Source organism: Strix aluco, chromosome 13 (assembly GCF_031877795.1).
Source record: "Strix aluco isolate bStrAlu1 chromosome 13, bStrAlu1.hap1, whole genome shotgun sequence".
Lineage (NCBI taxonomy): Eukaryota > Metazoa > Chordata > Aves > Strigiformes > Strigidae > Strix > Strix aluco.
In genome coordinates, this window is record NC_133943.1 from 2,403,047 (window position 1) to 2,419,298 (window position 16,252).

At 42.7% G+C, this 16,252-nt stretch overlaps 1 protein-coding gene across 3 annotated transcripts in view; it reads left to right on the plus strand.

Moving 5' to 3' along the window:
• FNIP1 (folliculin interacting protein 1) overlaps positions 1-16,252 on the plus strand; it is a 69,694-nt gene that overhangs the window by 37,654 nt on the left and 15,788 nt on the right. For 2 of the 3 annotated variants that reach the window (XM_074839052.1, XM_074839053.1), the window contains exons 3-11: positions 1,649-1,792; positions 6,048-6,148; positions 6,403-6,477; positions 7,019-7,110; positions 9,645-9,728; positions 10,723-10,794; positions 11,528-11,663; positions 12,213-12,414; positions 13,215-13,300. In XM_074839052.1, the coding sequence (XP_074695153.1) occupies positions 1,649-1,792; positions 6,048-6,148; positions 6,403-6,477; positions 7,019-7,110; positions 9,645-9,728; positions 10,723-10,794; positions 11,528-11,663; positions 12,213-12,414; positions 13,215-13,300 (992 nt within the window). The remainder of the gene's footprint in view (positions 1-1,648; positions 1,793-6,047; positions 6,149-6,402; positions 6,478-7,018; positions 7,111-9,644; positions 9,729-10,722; positions 10,795-11,527; positions 11,664-12,212; positions 12,415-13,214; positions 13,301-16,252) is intronic. The other variant, XM_074839054.1, reaches the window with a different exon arrangement.

The window sequence follows — 16,252 nt, forward strand, 5'->3', positions numbered from 1 at the left end:
TGACATTTTCTGCTGTTTTGCTAAAGCTCACCCACAGTTATGGCCAAATAAAAGTCACCTGCCCCTAATTGTGGGTGAGAGATAGCCAAAAAAAGGCAAAAAAAAAAAAAAAGAAAAATGTACCCTGCGCAGCCTAGGACGGGGGCGTGGGATTCCTGTCTTGTCCCTGATGAAAATCCCTCCACAGCAGTGAGGGCACTCGCCTTTTTGTACAGTTACTGCTGATTATTGAGCAGAATCTTGAATTACCACCCTATGCCTTGGGTATTTCACACTTTATGCCTTTTGCTTTTATCGTAGCTATTGAAAATTGAGATGCACTTACGTTTTTGAATGAAGTGGGAGCTTGTGATGTGGACCTGTGAGTCCAGAGATGAAGCTGTGGCATATAACAGCCCTCCTGTATTTCCATCTGTCCCTTGCTTCCAGCAGGGTTTGCTTCCAGCTTCCTATTACTGTTTTGGTGATTGTATAGGAAATGTTAAGAAAGTCGTAGGGCAGAGTTAGTAGGTAATTTTGAGCAGTGTTGACTGTTTCTGTCTCCTAGTGCTGCCCACCAGCAAATGTAAATAACGCCAACCTTGTGTGGGTGGGTTGAAGTGTAATGAGTATATGAAAAATAGGTCGAGAGTGGTGAAGAGGGCTGCCTGAAGCTGGTGTAAATGGCATTAGCTAACGGGGGTGCTGATTCTGCTTGGGACGCTGAGATGCGCTGGGGAAATCGCAACTGGTTTTAAATACTGAATGACACAGTAGTGGAGCATCTCCTGTGCCAGTGACTGGTAATACTGCGTGTGTAGAGCGGACACAGATCCCACCCATCCTGTATGTCGGTTCCAGCTCCACCTGAGCCCTCCTAACTCCCTTTTTTGCTATGCTTTCTGAATCTCTATCAGAAATCACCCCATGGACCATTTCTCCATCATTTTATGAAACTTTTTTGGCTTCTCTGTAACACTGTGTTTTTCAGTTTTGTCCATTTTCAGCCTCACAGTTCCCTCATACCGAAAACAAGAGGAACGTGTCACCTCTGTGCCACTCTTTGAAAAGACTAGGGGACTTAGACACGGCTAGGGAGAGATCTATAAAAATAGTCTCTTTTCTCTCCACTTATCCTCGTAGCATGAATCTCTCTTTAATTCCCTGTTGTTCTTGCTCGGTTATTCCTAATCAGCGTGTTTTCCTGTACGTGGTGAACTGCTCCTTGTGGTGATCTGGCCGGCATCGTTGCTCTGGAGGGCTGTGCCCATCACACTGCTGTGTCACCTCCACCCCAGTGGGCACAGGGAGCAGGATGAAGACAGCTGAGGCCTATTGTTGCCATCCTTCCTTTATAGGCTTTGGAACCATCCTTTCTTCTAATCCTGGGTCTAAAAAAGTCATTTGGAAAGCTTCAGAGGTGGATGGCCACTTAGGAAAATGGAGTTGGAGTGACCTGTTGGCTACTGGCGAGTTGGAAGTAAACCAGCTCAGCTTTGTTTTGCGCAGCCAGGCTGCAAGAGACACTAATACATGTTCTGGTAACTTTTCCTGGGGCATAAGCCTTTCAGCTGTTAAATATCTTACCTAAACAGGCAAGTGCAGTGCTGCTAAACAGTGATTTCAGGTCATGGGTCTTAGTGAGTCACACATGTTGCCTGTATTTCAGAAACTCTGCAGTGATGCTCAGGTGAGAGTTTTTGGGAAATGTTGCCAACTGAAGCCTGGAGGAGACAGCTCTTCTTCCCTGGATAGTTCAATCAATTCGTCCTCCTCGTTCTCTGATCCTAAAGAACAATGCCCAAAATACCAGGTGAGTCACTCTTCCTTTTTTTTTCTTTTTTTGATAACCCATGTCAAATACTAACAGCAGGTGAGGTACTGAATGTTGTAAAATGCTTCAAATTAGAGACTGGTGGTGGAGAGCAGTTTTCAGTCAAAATCAGACTTTGGTTCTGACTCAGTAATGTTTAATTCTGTAGCTTTGGGTTTGAACAAGTCTAAAACCAACCAGCTGGTTCTCTCAGGATGTGTCTTGAATGGCAGCAATTTCTCCAGGGCATTTGTTCTGTCTTATGACCTGGGTGATAACACTCATTCAGTACAATCAGACTTGGCACAAATATCTTATCTTGGTATAGATGAGGTAGTTTATTTTACTTTATTGCTAAATGCTAGGAAAGTAACTGAGAAATGTGCTACCTGTAGGGATAGTCTGTGTAACAGCTTTATAACAAGGGGTTCGGTGCAATTGAGTTACGTTTTACATAAGAGATTTTGGCCATGAGAGTAGCTAGAGTCATCTGACACGGATATATTTCTGTCATCTCTCCTTCCATGGATCACAAGTGTTTTATATTAAGCCACCCTAAAATAGAACTAAGCCCTTCCACCCTTTGTAATGAAGTAATTGTGTGTTTGAGGGAAGCTGCTATCTCCACAACCTGTTCTGAAGTACAGTACTACTGATGTCTTAATCTACCGTAGATATAAATGAAGAACCTTTCAGTGCTGACTTTCCCGCTGTCACGTTAGCTCTCGCTATATTTGGCGAGCTGTGTATTCTTGTTTTCTCTTTCTCATCACACTCTTTTCCACAGCTTTAGTAAGGTGGCTGAAGATCTGTTTTCCATTCCTCCCTTCCTGGAAGGGCATTTAGTTGCGGTTATGAAAGGAAGAGACATTTCTGTCAGCAGCTTCCTTCCAGCACAAAATAGCCTCCTTCGTGAATTGTGTGACCAAGAAAAATGATGCCCCCCACTATCCAGAAATTGTCTCTCCTACTGGGCAGGCTCTGTGCAAACAATGGCCAACGTTATTAAAGGAAATTAATTTTAGTGGTTGGCATGACAGTATATTTTAAAGCTGTGGAAAGTTTTGCCTTTTAAGTCCCCATTTCCTCACACGTATCACTTAGTCAGAATCTTACTGAGTTGAACTGAAATGATCTGTGGCTATGTGAGCAGCTCAGAAGGTGTGTGAGAAACTCTCAGCTTAAGTTGGCCTTCCACAGTGCATTCGTTGTAAACTATCTACTGCGTTCCCCGTACTCCTTCCAGGCTTCCCCAGCAAGTGAACAGAGAGCCATAAATACGAGAGTTCTTTACTGCACAGTAAAATTTGGTATCATGTAGGCAGAAGGGCCAGAGTAAGTTTGACCAGACCCTGGTCAGCCTGGCATTTCCTATCTTCTCACTGCTGTGACTGGTAACCTCAGAAGTTACTTAGTGTATTTGCAGTATTTGTGAGTTCTTTTGTTTGGTTTTCTTAAAGCTATAAAACCAAAATCCAAATAATACAATGCTATAGGGCTTTTTAAATAGTCCTTTATATTTCCTAGTTTAAATACACTTTGACTGTATATGAACAACTTTAATTGCAAGGTGAAATTTTGTTCCAGGCTTTGATATTTTTAATTATGTCCTATCCAGATCCCTCACAAATGTGATGTGACCCCATTAAGATGAAGCTGAATACAGTTCTAAGCTTGCCCACAATTACTTGCAAATTTTGACACCAGTGTTACCTCTGTACCTGCTTGTCAGTGTATTCTGATTTGTTGATCACAACATTTGACATTTATTTCTGTACTGTGTTTTTAGTTTACATATGTACTTAGTTATTTTTAGGACAATATGTACAGTAAGTGGAATATTAAATGCTGTAAATATATTCAGAAATGTAATTTCCAAATCATGCAAATTTTACTACCTCTAATATGCTAATGAGCGCTAACAAACACTTGTGGGTATTTTATGATCAGTTTTTATGTGAGCTTGTAAATATGACCTAGGGAGTTGGTTTGTGTCCAAGCTGTCAGTGCCGGAGGTTGTGCCCTTTTTGCCAGATGCTCCTTGGCTATTTTTTTGTTTGAGTTTTTAATATTTAACCCCTTTCCTCAGTTGATTGCACTCTCCTTTGGTCTTAAGTGACCTTTATTTTGCAGCATTAAAGTCCCAAAGAGTTGAGCTGTAGCAGTGTTTTCATATTAAGTGCATTAAATATGTGCATCTTCTCTTGTGCATGGTAAAATTATTGTCATTAAGTGTAGATGAAATGCCAGACTGAAACAGGCCATGGGTGCATCTTATCACACTCTTTGCCTTCAGCATTGCTTGTCTTTGTCTTTCAGAGGAAAGGGAAACCCCTATAATTAAATTTGAAAGCAGCTGATTTTCACTTGCTTTTTTTAATTCGGTTGCTTGACAAAGAAAATCAATACTTAAGGTATTTTTCTACAGCTCTTTAGAATTGGATTTTCACAACAGCAGAAAGTTGAAACCAAAACCAACCATCAAGGGCTTGACATGTATTCAGAATGAGTCCTTCAATTGGAGATCTGCAACAGATTTAAAAACAACAATCATGTAACATTTGGCTGTAGTAATTTGCAGTGTTCTTACTTCAAGATTTCATGACGCTGGCAGACCTATCATTTCCCGGATGCTTATATTTCCTTGGAGCTGCTGGGTCATTCTGACTGATCTGAAAGTCGAGCTTTTCCGGTACTGCCTACGCTGCACCTAGGCAGTATGATATCCTGGGAGGGAAAGATGGAAATGTCTCTGAGACCCAGCTAATGATCAGATTTTGCCCTGTCATAGAAACACTAACAAACCTTGCAATTGTATCCTCATTTTTATAACTGTGGTTGCTACTTTTAGTCATCCCCTGTCTTCCTTGCAGTGATAGCAGATTTCAGAGGTTAATAGTATGTCTGTTAAAGTACCATCATCTTAATTGAGAGTGCTTGAGAAGAGCTAAAAATTGAAAAGTGTTGTAAGTGTGTTGCCTTTTGGCTGATTAGCATTTCCTTGTTCCTGCCCTTGTTCTGTGGGCTCGCCTGAGCAGAAACATCGAGTGGTCACTTCCATATCGCTCCTTCCTGGTGGTGGGAATCAGTGGTGTGGGCAGCCTGGCCTCGGCTGTGCTCTGAGCTCACCGTCTGACGTGGGGCAAAATACTGAGATCGATTCCAAGCCTGTGAGGGAATCTGGGTGAGGATCCTGGTTGTTCAGAGCTTGGATAAGGGATATGGAGATACGGCAGTTAGCATTTTCCAAACACAAGGTTATTTCTGTGGCTGGTTTTAGGGAGCTTTTGGAAGGATTATTCCAAGGAAGTGTTACTAGTTGTCATGTACCTCAAAGGAAATGTATTGCTGTCTTGCACACTACCAAAGTACCTCACCGACGAACTGCCTGAGCTCCATGAGTGAGCCATCATGATACTTTAAATTTTACAGGGCAAGGCACAAATGGAGTGCCAGCACTAATGTTCTGCTAGCCTAGAGATGAAACAGCCCTGGATAAAGGGACAGTAATCTCAGTCACTGAAAGTATACAAATAAGATGACTGTCAGCTGAGCAGTCATCTCCAGTTGATTGCTCTGAGTAACTTTTTAATTTTAGGTTTTTGTTTGCACTGTTTGATCTAGCCTGTGATGCGGCATGGTGACGTGCCTCCTTTGTATTTAGCCAGTATGCCTTACAGCAAGCTCTCCCCAGCCGAGAAGCAGGAATTGCACAACTTAAGCCTGGCATCATGATGCTGCAGCTCTTTGCTGGTACCATCACAGGAGCACCAGGGGAAGACGCATCGAATATAAAATACCATCCATGGATAAGTTATGAATCAGTCACGAAAGCACTGGTCCGACTTGGCTCCAGTGCACAGTCTATGTAAGATCTCCAGTGAACTTGTGGTTCTTCTTGTCAAGCAGACACAAGGTTTAGACTTAATGGTTCTTCTTCAGTAAAGCGTGTTACCACACCTATAAAACTTTTTGGTCCCCTGACTCAGCGCAGTTTGAATCTGCTTCCCTCTGATGCCTGTAGACAGGTTGGGTTTGTTGGATGGTTTAGCTCACAGCCAATGTGAAGATCACTTCCTATGCTAGCATTATCTTTATTGAACTGTTCGACTTAGCCTCTTCAACAGTGCTACACCAAGATATTTTGCATGTTTATCTTTCAAATAAATAATCTTTTCCTTAGTTGTATGTTGCCTTAATAGAAGTGTGCTTCTAAAATGCTTTAAAAACAAATGTTGGTGGGGTTTTTTTGCAGGGTTCTCGGTGCTCCTCAGATGCTAACATGCTTGGAGAGATGATGTTTGGCTCTGTGGCCATGAGCTACAAAGGCTCCACATTGAAAATTCACCAGATCCGGTAAGATTAATTTTGTTGCTGCTGGTCTTTTCAGAACACTTACTCCTTAGTGCTAGTATGTAATGAATTAAAAGTCACAAGTGCAGAGTAAAAGGAATTTCTGGGTTTACTTTAAAGTTTTTGTGCTGTCACTTTTGACACAAAAGGCTGTTACGTTGTGTTTAGGTCTATAAAATTGGAAGGGTTGTGAAATGGAAAGCAAAGCCTGTCTTGGCACTGTGTTTCTGACTGACATCTTCCTTTTCATCCTCTAGCTCACCTCCTCAGCTCATGCTCAGCAAGGTTTTCACAGCTCGCACTGGAAGCAGCATCTACGGAAGTCTGAATACGTGAGTCCATTACAAACTGTCTATTGCACATGAGCAGGTGAATGTAAGAACACAGAAAACTTTTTTTGGACCCTCCAGATTCTTGCTCTGAAAAAATAACTTCTTGTTCCCTGATGTGTTACATCCTGTCAGTAGTGTCCTCCTCACCTTCCCCTCGTGGTTGTCTTCACATCAGTTTGCTTTAAAGGAATGAATGAACCATTCCTTTAATGCTGATATGGTGGTGCTTGATATCGTAAGGTACAAAGTACCTGCAGCCACCAAAGGAGAAGGGCTGAGGACAGAACACTGGAGTTGGAGGATTCAGTCCAAGATGAAGAAAAAGACATTAAAAAAAAAAATCTGGCTTCAGAGGGTTCAATGTTTATTTTTCCATGTATTAATCGACCCACCTGAGAACGTGGCTTAGGCTGTGAAAGCTTTGCCTAGTGCAAGCCTGCGTTCTTACCTTGCCCGTTCCGTTTGGGCTATCATGAAGTAACACTATATTCTACTGAAAGGCAAATCACTGGCTTTGTTGTATGTTTTATGTTTGTTACAGGTTGCAGGACAGTCTTGAGTTCATTAATCAAGACAGCAATACATTAAAGCCTGACCACAGCACAATTATGAATGGACTTCTTGGGAATATAGGTAATTACAGACAGATTTTATTTCCTGATATTTTTAATTGAGTAATCGTAGATTCTAGAATATGGAAGTCTTCTAAATAGAATCAAATTTAAAAAAAAAAGCCAAAGACTTAACAGAAAATTAATGTTGGTGGGATTCGGAGGAGAAAAAGACAGTTCAAGGAATTAGCAGTGGTTCAATATATACAGCTGTATATGTGTATATAAAATAAATAGATAATAGAAATATTTCTATGTACTTAAGTTCAAGTACAGAAAATGTTGGAAAGTAACAGTCTGTAGAACTTTCTAAGCAGCATATCTCAGATGAGGCAGGATTGATTCTGCCTGGCTCAGTTCCCCAGTTTTATTTTCGTTAATAATTTTCATTCTGCTCCGTACTCTGGCCACCCGAGTGCATGTGGCCGTGTGTTTTGTACTAGTCTAAGTTAACCTTGCACAGTTGCACTGGAGTTTTTGATTAGATTGGACGGGATTTCTTTTTATTCTCTCCTCTCTCCCTCTGTCTGACCCTGGAAGTGAAGCAGTCTTGAAAAACCATCTGAGATCTTTAGTTCTCGGCCTGTGTGGAGGTGCTGGGGGTGAAGGCTCCACGGACATTAGATAACAGAGGGGAAGGTTGTGGCTTTTCCCCTTGGGGACAGAAGACCTGACAGTAAAGATACTGCCCTTCAGCGCTTGGTTGTCCAGTGTAGCAGCCTGAGGAGCTCTTCAACACGTCCTCCCTTTCCCTTGGTTTAGAGGGTTGACTTTCCAAGAAAATGTCTGTTGTAGCAAGTGGAATAGGGGGCTGCTTTTTACGTTTGCTTTCCAGAATATTGCTGTATGTAAAATACACTTTTCTAGGGTTGGAAGTAAGGAGTGAATTTGATGACTTTGTTACTCTAGCTGGGTTTCTGGCTTTGACATGGTCCTGATTCTTGTTGGGTGTGCTTTCTTCTCTCCTTCACACTGACTTTGATAAGGCTACACCTAAGCATGGGCTTAAATGCTTTTCAGGCTCAGAAGCTGTATACCTCATTAAAATCATTCCCAATAGTCCATTTGTAAAGGAAACCAATTAAAGCTCAAAGAACCTATTATCTATTAAATGCTTCCTGAATTTACTAAGTCAGAAAGTTTAAAAGATGCATTTTCTTAATAGTATTCTTCTCAGACTTCAATTGTGATTTTTCACAGTGCATGAGTGAATGAGGCACCTGATCCAAGAGACAGCAACTCGCTTCATCTACTTTTAGGGTTTTGTTGTGGTTTGTGCCTGGCAAAAGTTTGCTGTATCACCCGTGTGATCTAAACTCCAAGTTCAAATGCAGCCAACGCAACTGTTAGGCGTGGACTCGATACGATTTAGGTGTAGCCAGTGCCACACGTTGGTCTGTGCCAGGCTCTTCCCCACCGAGCAGAGCCCCGAGGGCTGCCCAGGAGGTGTAGGCACCGCGACGCAGGGGCGTGCAGCAGGAAGAGGATGCTGAAACTTTCTTTGTAACTTTGCTGCACAAGTTTTCGGTGGGTTCGACAGTGTTTGTTGACAGTTCCCGTTTCAGCGTGGAGGGAACCATGGGGGAAGTAGGTAAAGAAGTTAATCTGTAACTGCAGCATTTCCAACAGCTGTGTTCAGTAGCAGAGACTGCTCCTGACTCACTGGCTCTCGCCAGCCTGTGATAGGAGAAGGGTCCGTGTGTTTTGGTTGGGAACTATTTGCAAGCTGCTTTTTTTAGATACACCGGTTTAAAAAAAAAAAAAAAAGCAGCGCTGGTCATGTCCTTCCTTTTAGTGAGTGAAGACCTGAGAGAATGGAAGGGAGCTTTGTTGGGGTGCAGCCTTCGTGTTTTGTATAATCAGAAAACTTTTGAGCGAGCAGTAGCTTCAAATTTAGGAGAGGGACTGGCAATTAACTCATTAAAAATACCCATGCATTTCTCCTGGCTCTGTGTGCAGTAAATACACTGGTATATCTACCATTACTTTTAAAATGGACTACTGAGACTGCTAACATTTATTTTCTGTATGATCATTTCACTAAACTGATGCACTGACTGTTCTCAGAACAGCTACTTCAGCCTGTAATTTTCTGTTGGTTTTACTAAGACGAATTTCTGCCTGCCTTCTCCCCCTTCCTCCCTGTCATCTTCAGCGACAGTGTTCCTCAGCCACCCCACCAGTGTGGATGTTACAACAAACACTGTACTCCACGATGAATCTCCTGTTTGTGATCAAGTTAGGCTTTGAGCCTGCATAAATTAATCATTTTTCAACTTAAAAAAACCCCGAAACCCTTGGAGAGAAACCCCATCCTTGCACAGGAGACAGTGTAAAGCTGGGTCTATAATTTTAACTCTATACATACTATATTGTCCAACTGTAAGCCATATCCTTGAATCAACATTCCTGTTAAGCGCAAGAGCTGTTCTCCTGCATACATTAGTCTGCATTTATGTTGGCTTATATCTTCTCCCTGCCCTGGCCCCCTCCCTACAGACTGTTCTGCTTTACTAACCTCATTCTTTCATGTGTATTTTACGTTTTGCCATGTAGGTCTTTCACAGCTTTGCAGCCCTAGGCGGGCATTCTCAGAGCAAGGTCCGCTCCGCCTGATCCGGAGCGCCTCTTTCTTTGCAGGTTTGCAGTGTGCTGTGTGCTGTGCTGTGTGGCTAGTCTAGCTGGTGTGACAAAACTGCCTGGATTTGTAGTTTAGCCCTGGAAATAAGATTTTCATTTTGGTTTAAATACAATATGGACAGTGATGTCTGCTCTCTTACCTTTTTGCATACATGCTTTAAATCCCCAGGGGACAGCAGGCATTTTAACAGTCCTCATTGGGGTTGGTTGGCTGTGTTGTTTTGTTTTGGAAATTTATATATTTAATGGTGGATTTCGTATTTCTGGAAATAATATTTCACAATAGTGTTCAAGCTATTTTGATCTGGACTTGTTTCAACCACGCTGTGAAAACTCAAGCTAACCTAGCTTCATTTAAAACTGACATTTCTTGCTTTTAGTGGCGGGGTCTTATTTCCATGGCTGAGTAGCTTTTATTTCACACAGATATTTGTAAAATATATCACATTTAAAGACTATTGAGCCTCAGACACTTTTGATCTTGTGTACATGCAGACTGTGAATCTGGACAGCTTACGGCTTAGGTGAACAACCAATGCACTGCTCACAATTTTAAAGTATTTATTTTCCTCAAGACGGTGTTGTAAAATCCTTTTAAAATTATATATATAATACCTGAGAAAGCTGGTATATGAATGAAGTCGTGTTTATATTGGTGTTGGTGGGTTTTTTGTCTGTATGCTGAGTACTACCTGTGTACCAACATCCTTTCGGTACATTAAAATTTCACTGAAAAATATCTGTGTAAAGAAACAAAGTGTGCTAGTTGTAGTTTGTCCTAAAATAGGTATATGGACTTCAGAAAAAATACATACAGGCTTTTCAGAGAAGTGCTTTGGCTTGTTCAGCTAAGCAGCCTTTCTTGGTGATGGCCTTGTGCAGTGCTGTTGATCTGAATTAATGAGCATGTTTTTGTTTCATTAATTACATGGAGATCTGCAAACAAGAAAGGAACTGTATATTCCCCTGCTAATTGGTATTCCTTGTTTTACAGTTCATAGCAACCCTATGGATATGCCTGGGAGGGAGCAGAACGAGGACAGAGACAGCGGTATAGCACGATCTGGTAATGTCGGTTCCATGGGTTAACTCTGTAGACTCCCAAAATTATTCAGTAACCTTCGTCACTGAGATGTCTAGACATCATCAAACAGTTTCTCCTGTGCTGAAATGTGATTGTTCTGTTTTGTTCTTTATGAGCATTAATGCATGCCTGTATGTACACGTACTATGCATTGTAGGCGTCAAGGGTGTTGCGTTAGGAACCCCACAGAGGTAATCTGAACAGCAGTGCCATTTATTAAAGCACGCTGCAAATAAGCAAGCCAATCTCAGTATTGAAGTGAATTTGCAGCATTTCTAAATGATACTTTCCAAATTGAGGAGGACGGTAATGTTAAAAGATGGACTCGTCTCCATGACACCCTCTCTTCCCCCCAGTTTCAGGTTATTGGGCACTTAAGGTTAGGCTTGGAAAGGCTGGTAAAGGATGTGATCAACGTTACTCCTTTCCACAAAGAATTTATTTCCCGATACTCAGGGTTGATGAGCAAGGTGCAGCCTGTGTGTTGCCTATTATGTAAAGCTGCAGGACTGTCCCACCCTTGTAGTGCTTGTATATCTTGTTAATGTTATTATAAACTGGTTATTTTTAGATAAGAAACATAGATAAGCAAAAGAGAAGGCACTTGAGAAGCAGCACCAGTTTATCTTGAGGGGCTTCGTTTAGTTGCTGGTATTATTTTTCCAAATGCTCTTTCTTCTGGAGAGATTTTTATTTATTCCTCTTATTATTGCAGCATCTCTTAGCAGTCTGCTCATCACTCCGTTTCCATCTCCGGGCTCTTCGTTTAACAAAAGCTGTGCTAGCAGTTACCAGCGGCGTTGGCGTCGCAGTCAGACTACCAGCTTGGAGAATGGGGTCTTCCCTCGATGGTGAGCTGGGAATGAAAATGCTGGTTGCTGCCCATAAATTTTCCACCATTGTCAGCTTGATTCTGCTCTTGCATATGTACATCTGCTCTTGCTGTTGCTTTCTGTGGGGTATTTAGAGGTGTAAGTCAGGCTGCGCTTCAACGCCTGATCTTTTTTAGTATCTGTTTTCTTCATGGCATTCATTGTTTTGCACTAACTAGGAACCCTTCAGCAAAATATAAACCTGTAGGCTGTACTTCTGAGGATAAGAAGCCCTAAAATCCTACTCAAAACACAGATTCTTGGCAGAGGTGGGAGAGAACTACAATACCATTTTCTGATCCCACAAACACTTTGAATCTGGTTCCAGCTTTTGTGATCGCAGGATCAATTAATGGTTGCTTGTAAAAAATTGCAAAGTGGATGTTATCAAAGGTGATGATTTGACAGCACATGCAAACGAAAGGTGTTTATTGAAGTTAAATGTTCAAGAATTGAGTTACACAGGAAACCAAGGTACAACTTTAAGTGGTGGATTGCATTAACTTTCTATTTTTTTCATGCTTCAAGGTCCATGGATGAAAGCTTTAACTTGTCAGATGACAGCTCTGGTCCTAGCCCAGGAATTGTTAGGAAGAAAAAGATAGCAATTGGAGTTATTTTTTCACTCTCGAGAGATGAAGATGAAAACAACAAATTTAATGAGTTCTTTTTCTCACACTTCCCTCTTTTTGAGAGTCACATGAACAAACTGAAGAGTGCAATAGAACAGGTAAACACAGTCTCTTTTGATGTTTGCACTTGTATTGCTGTATGTTCCCCCCAGCCCTGTCAGATTTAATTCCTGACTCTTGTTACTAGTTCACAAATGTGGGATCCACTTGCTGTTGGGTTTGGAATTGCACCAGAGAAGAGTTTTGCTCCACAGCATCTCTGATGGTGTTTCTTATTGCTAGCAAAAGCAGAACAGAGGGTGAGGACAGAGCACGCTGTGTTACAGGGATGGCTGAAAGCTGGAGCAGTCACTGGGCTGTGCAAGCTCCCAGCAAGCCCTGGATCAGCTGAGGGGAAAAGGTGCTTTTAAGGCCACCTCCACCTCCCTGCTCCAGCTGTATCTGAGTCTAGTGGATCGCAGGGGCAGAACCTATCCCGAGGCTATTCCAGGCTGTAAATAAATATCGAGCTCTTTTTCTTTCTCTGTTTTTTAATCCCCTGATTCCAATGTGTAGGAAATTTTCAAAGATCTGAGTTTCAGTTGTGCGGTTAGGTTTGCTTCAAATCTCTCTTCTAGGAAATACTTAGTGGTTACTTCACCACTGCAGTGAAAACTTTGACCCCTTTATGCCTTGAATGATGAAAAGCACAGAAGCAGCAGAGGCTGCAGATGCATGTGCCTCACCTATCTTTCCTCAGATATGAAAGTTGGCACTTATACCATCGTTTTATCACTTAAAAAAAAATTATTTGCATGACTAGTTGCATAAAAGATAAAGTCAAACACATGACTTTGTTTTCCATTTTCTGTGCTTCTGCAGCTATGTGTTACTTATCTGTTTAATGATTGTTTTCAAGGCTATGAAAATGAGTCGTAGATCAGCTGATGCCAGTCAGCGGAGTTTGGCATATAACAGAATTGTTGATGCCCTTAATGAATTCAGGTGAGCAGTTTGTCTCCTGTCTTTTGTGTCTGTCTCTTCAAAAGCCCTCAAGTCTGTTTGAGAAGGATCTTCTCCTTAGTGCAGGAGAAGTAGCTTAAAATGTCTAAAGTCTTCTGCAAAGTAAGTACAGTAAAAGGTATTGGTGAGAGGAACGTTATATTCTGTTTGTGTTTGTAGATTTTGCCAAGTGTGCATTTCCATCAGGGCTCGGTGTGAACAGGACAGGGATGATCTGTGCTTTAGGTGGTAATGAAGCTCCCAGCAGCCTCTTAAATTATCTTTTATGGCCCGTTGAGAGGGGGAAAAGAATTGCAAAGCCATGTTAGGGAAATCCTCCTCTAGTGTGCATTTTCCTGATGTGTGAGCAAAGCAAGACCTTTACCCTGCTCTAAATTCTGCTCTAAAGGCGTTTCAGATAACCAGCAACCAAGCAGGAGGACTATCTCTTTCACACAGTAAAATGCAGTACTGTAATCTCTTGCTATCAGTACCTGCAGAGCGTCTCTGTTCAACAGTTAATATACAAAGTAACGCAGATAAGCACATCCCTGGCATTTAACTGTATTTTCTTTCCATAGTTTAAGTCATGGGGAGGGAATTAAGATGAAATCCATCTGTTTCAAGTGATTCATCTCCTCTCAGATGGGAGTGGCAGGGTGCTTCCTTTTACAACCAGTGTAGAGCTGCTTTTTAAAGACATTATAGAAGACAGTGCTCTGATGTTGTGCAAAGAAAATCCTGACATCAGGATGTGTTTTACTGAACAAACAGTGGAGGGTCCTGAGGGCTCACTCATTTTTCTACAACTCCACTTACTACCTGAATGCCATGGATTAGGTAGTGTTGCGGGATGAATGCATGGTATATTTTTAATTTTTTTATTATTTTTTAGAACCTCACCTCCGGGCAGTTGTGAGGAAGGGCAGAGGATGTGTTTGGTAGGGACAGGAGGCAGGGAAGAGCGAGCACGTGGGCCTGCGGTGAGAGGTGGATGGGATAGGCTGTGCCAAGAGAGGGAGCAGAGGGAGCTCGTGACTGCTGGGAGCCGCTGGTCCTGCCCAGGGGCCCCAGACGAGTTCGGCAACTCAGAGCAGCCACGGTGGTTCCTCCGCTCCCTTCTCACCCACAGCCATTTCCCTGCATTCCCGCCCCCTGTTAACACCACCTCCCCAGCTGTTTTCCCCAAAATTCCCCCAAAACATTCCCCCTCAAGATACATTCAGCGGACTTTGCCTGTTCTCCTTTGTCCTTCCAAGTTAAACAGTTCCAGAGTGGTGGGGAGGGGCGCGTATCCTGAGTCAAACGTAGGAAAAATAACCCTGAAAACGCAGGCCAAATCCCCCCTTGCTGGCTTTTTCCTCCTGGGAGGGAAGCTCGGTGGTGCTGAGCTGGGATGGGACGAGGAAGGCTGCTCTTGTGGGGCTGGGGAGGAAGATAATGTCCCACCGGAGATGGGAGGATTGGCACTCTCCTGAGCTGCTGTGAGACGCGATCACTCACATGACACGGCCGTTGCGTAACCAGCACTGGAAGCATGTGTCTAACTACCAGTTTTATGCAGAGGTTTCCATGGTGATACAAATATTACTCTTTAATAGTGTAACGAGGTAAATTAAATCCAGTTTAATTTCATATAAATGAATTTCCTGGGGCAGCAGACTTTGGCAATTCTGGGGTTTTGGTTTTTTTTCTTTTTTTTTTTCTTTTTAAGTGGGTGCCCCCAGCCCGGGCCGGTCCTGCAGGCGGGCAAGGTCCTCGTGCCTCTGCGGTATCTCGGGGTGTCACTGTGTGCTGCCATCGAGAAAAGCATTTCTGTAACATGCAAGAGCCACTTGCTTTTCAAAGCGATGCAATAGGCGTCTGGTAAGGAAGAAAAAAAAAGCATATTTAAATACTGAAGGTTGGATGTGATTGGCACAGGTTCAGCAAACCCATTTAGGCCACTATTATCTCTTTAGGCGTCTGCTTTCCCACTGAAGTCACGGGGAAGTCAGGAGCCTGAGTCCTTTGGTGAACCTGAGACTTGCGTTGGTTCCTGCCCTCTTAGCAAATTCTGCTGGAGGGAAGAAGGGTGCTGACTTCAGTGGGTTGGTGTTTCTAAAACATAATCTTGTGCTGGTTTAACTCATTGCAGTCTTTTTTTTTTTTTTGGGAGAATTTTTTTTTTATTTTAATAAAAAAATCCCCAGACTTTCAGAGGTTCTCAAGTGTAGCTGATGATTAGAATAACCTTCAGTCACTGGGCCATGGGGGACCGGCCACAAGCTGCCACGCAGATCAGAGAAGGGAGGCAGGAGTGTGGTGGTTGTTACCGTCACCTCCTGCCACCCGAAATCCCCCTCTGAGGGAGGGGGCTGTGGCTGTAGCTCAGCCTGCAAGCAGGGTTGTTGTAAGGAGCTGGCTGCAGGGTCACCTGCTGGTTGACCTGCTGGTACTGGGGGCTGAGGGGGAGAAAAGAAGACAGCAAAACAGACCCCTTCCTTTGCTCTTGTCATCTCATCCTGGGGAAAAACAAAGCTGCCTTCTCTGAAAGGCCTAGGCTGCTTCTGCAGATTGATGCTATTTGCCATCAGTGTGGTGCCTAGCTCCAGGCATACCCTTGCATCATTATTCACTTTACAGCAATTTTTAATTTTCTAAAGCACTGATGGATTTAGCTATTAACACTTGACTTAGAGGCTTAAAGCTCTCTTTGGATGTCAGCTGTGCAGACACATGACTTACGAAATAAGCTACTGTACTTGCATAAACATTTCGACTCCCCCGGTCCCTGAGGCCAGTGCAGCACATTGATAATACAGATTATGCATCTGACTAATACCTGTGTGGCAAATACACAGACTGGCAGGGAAACACTGAACGCGAGGCCTAGGGAAACACCTCTCTCTGCTTTCTGGCAGCCAGATTTGATCCTATTTTATGCCAGTAATTTTTAAGCAGCTTATGCTGCTG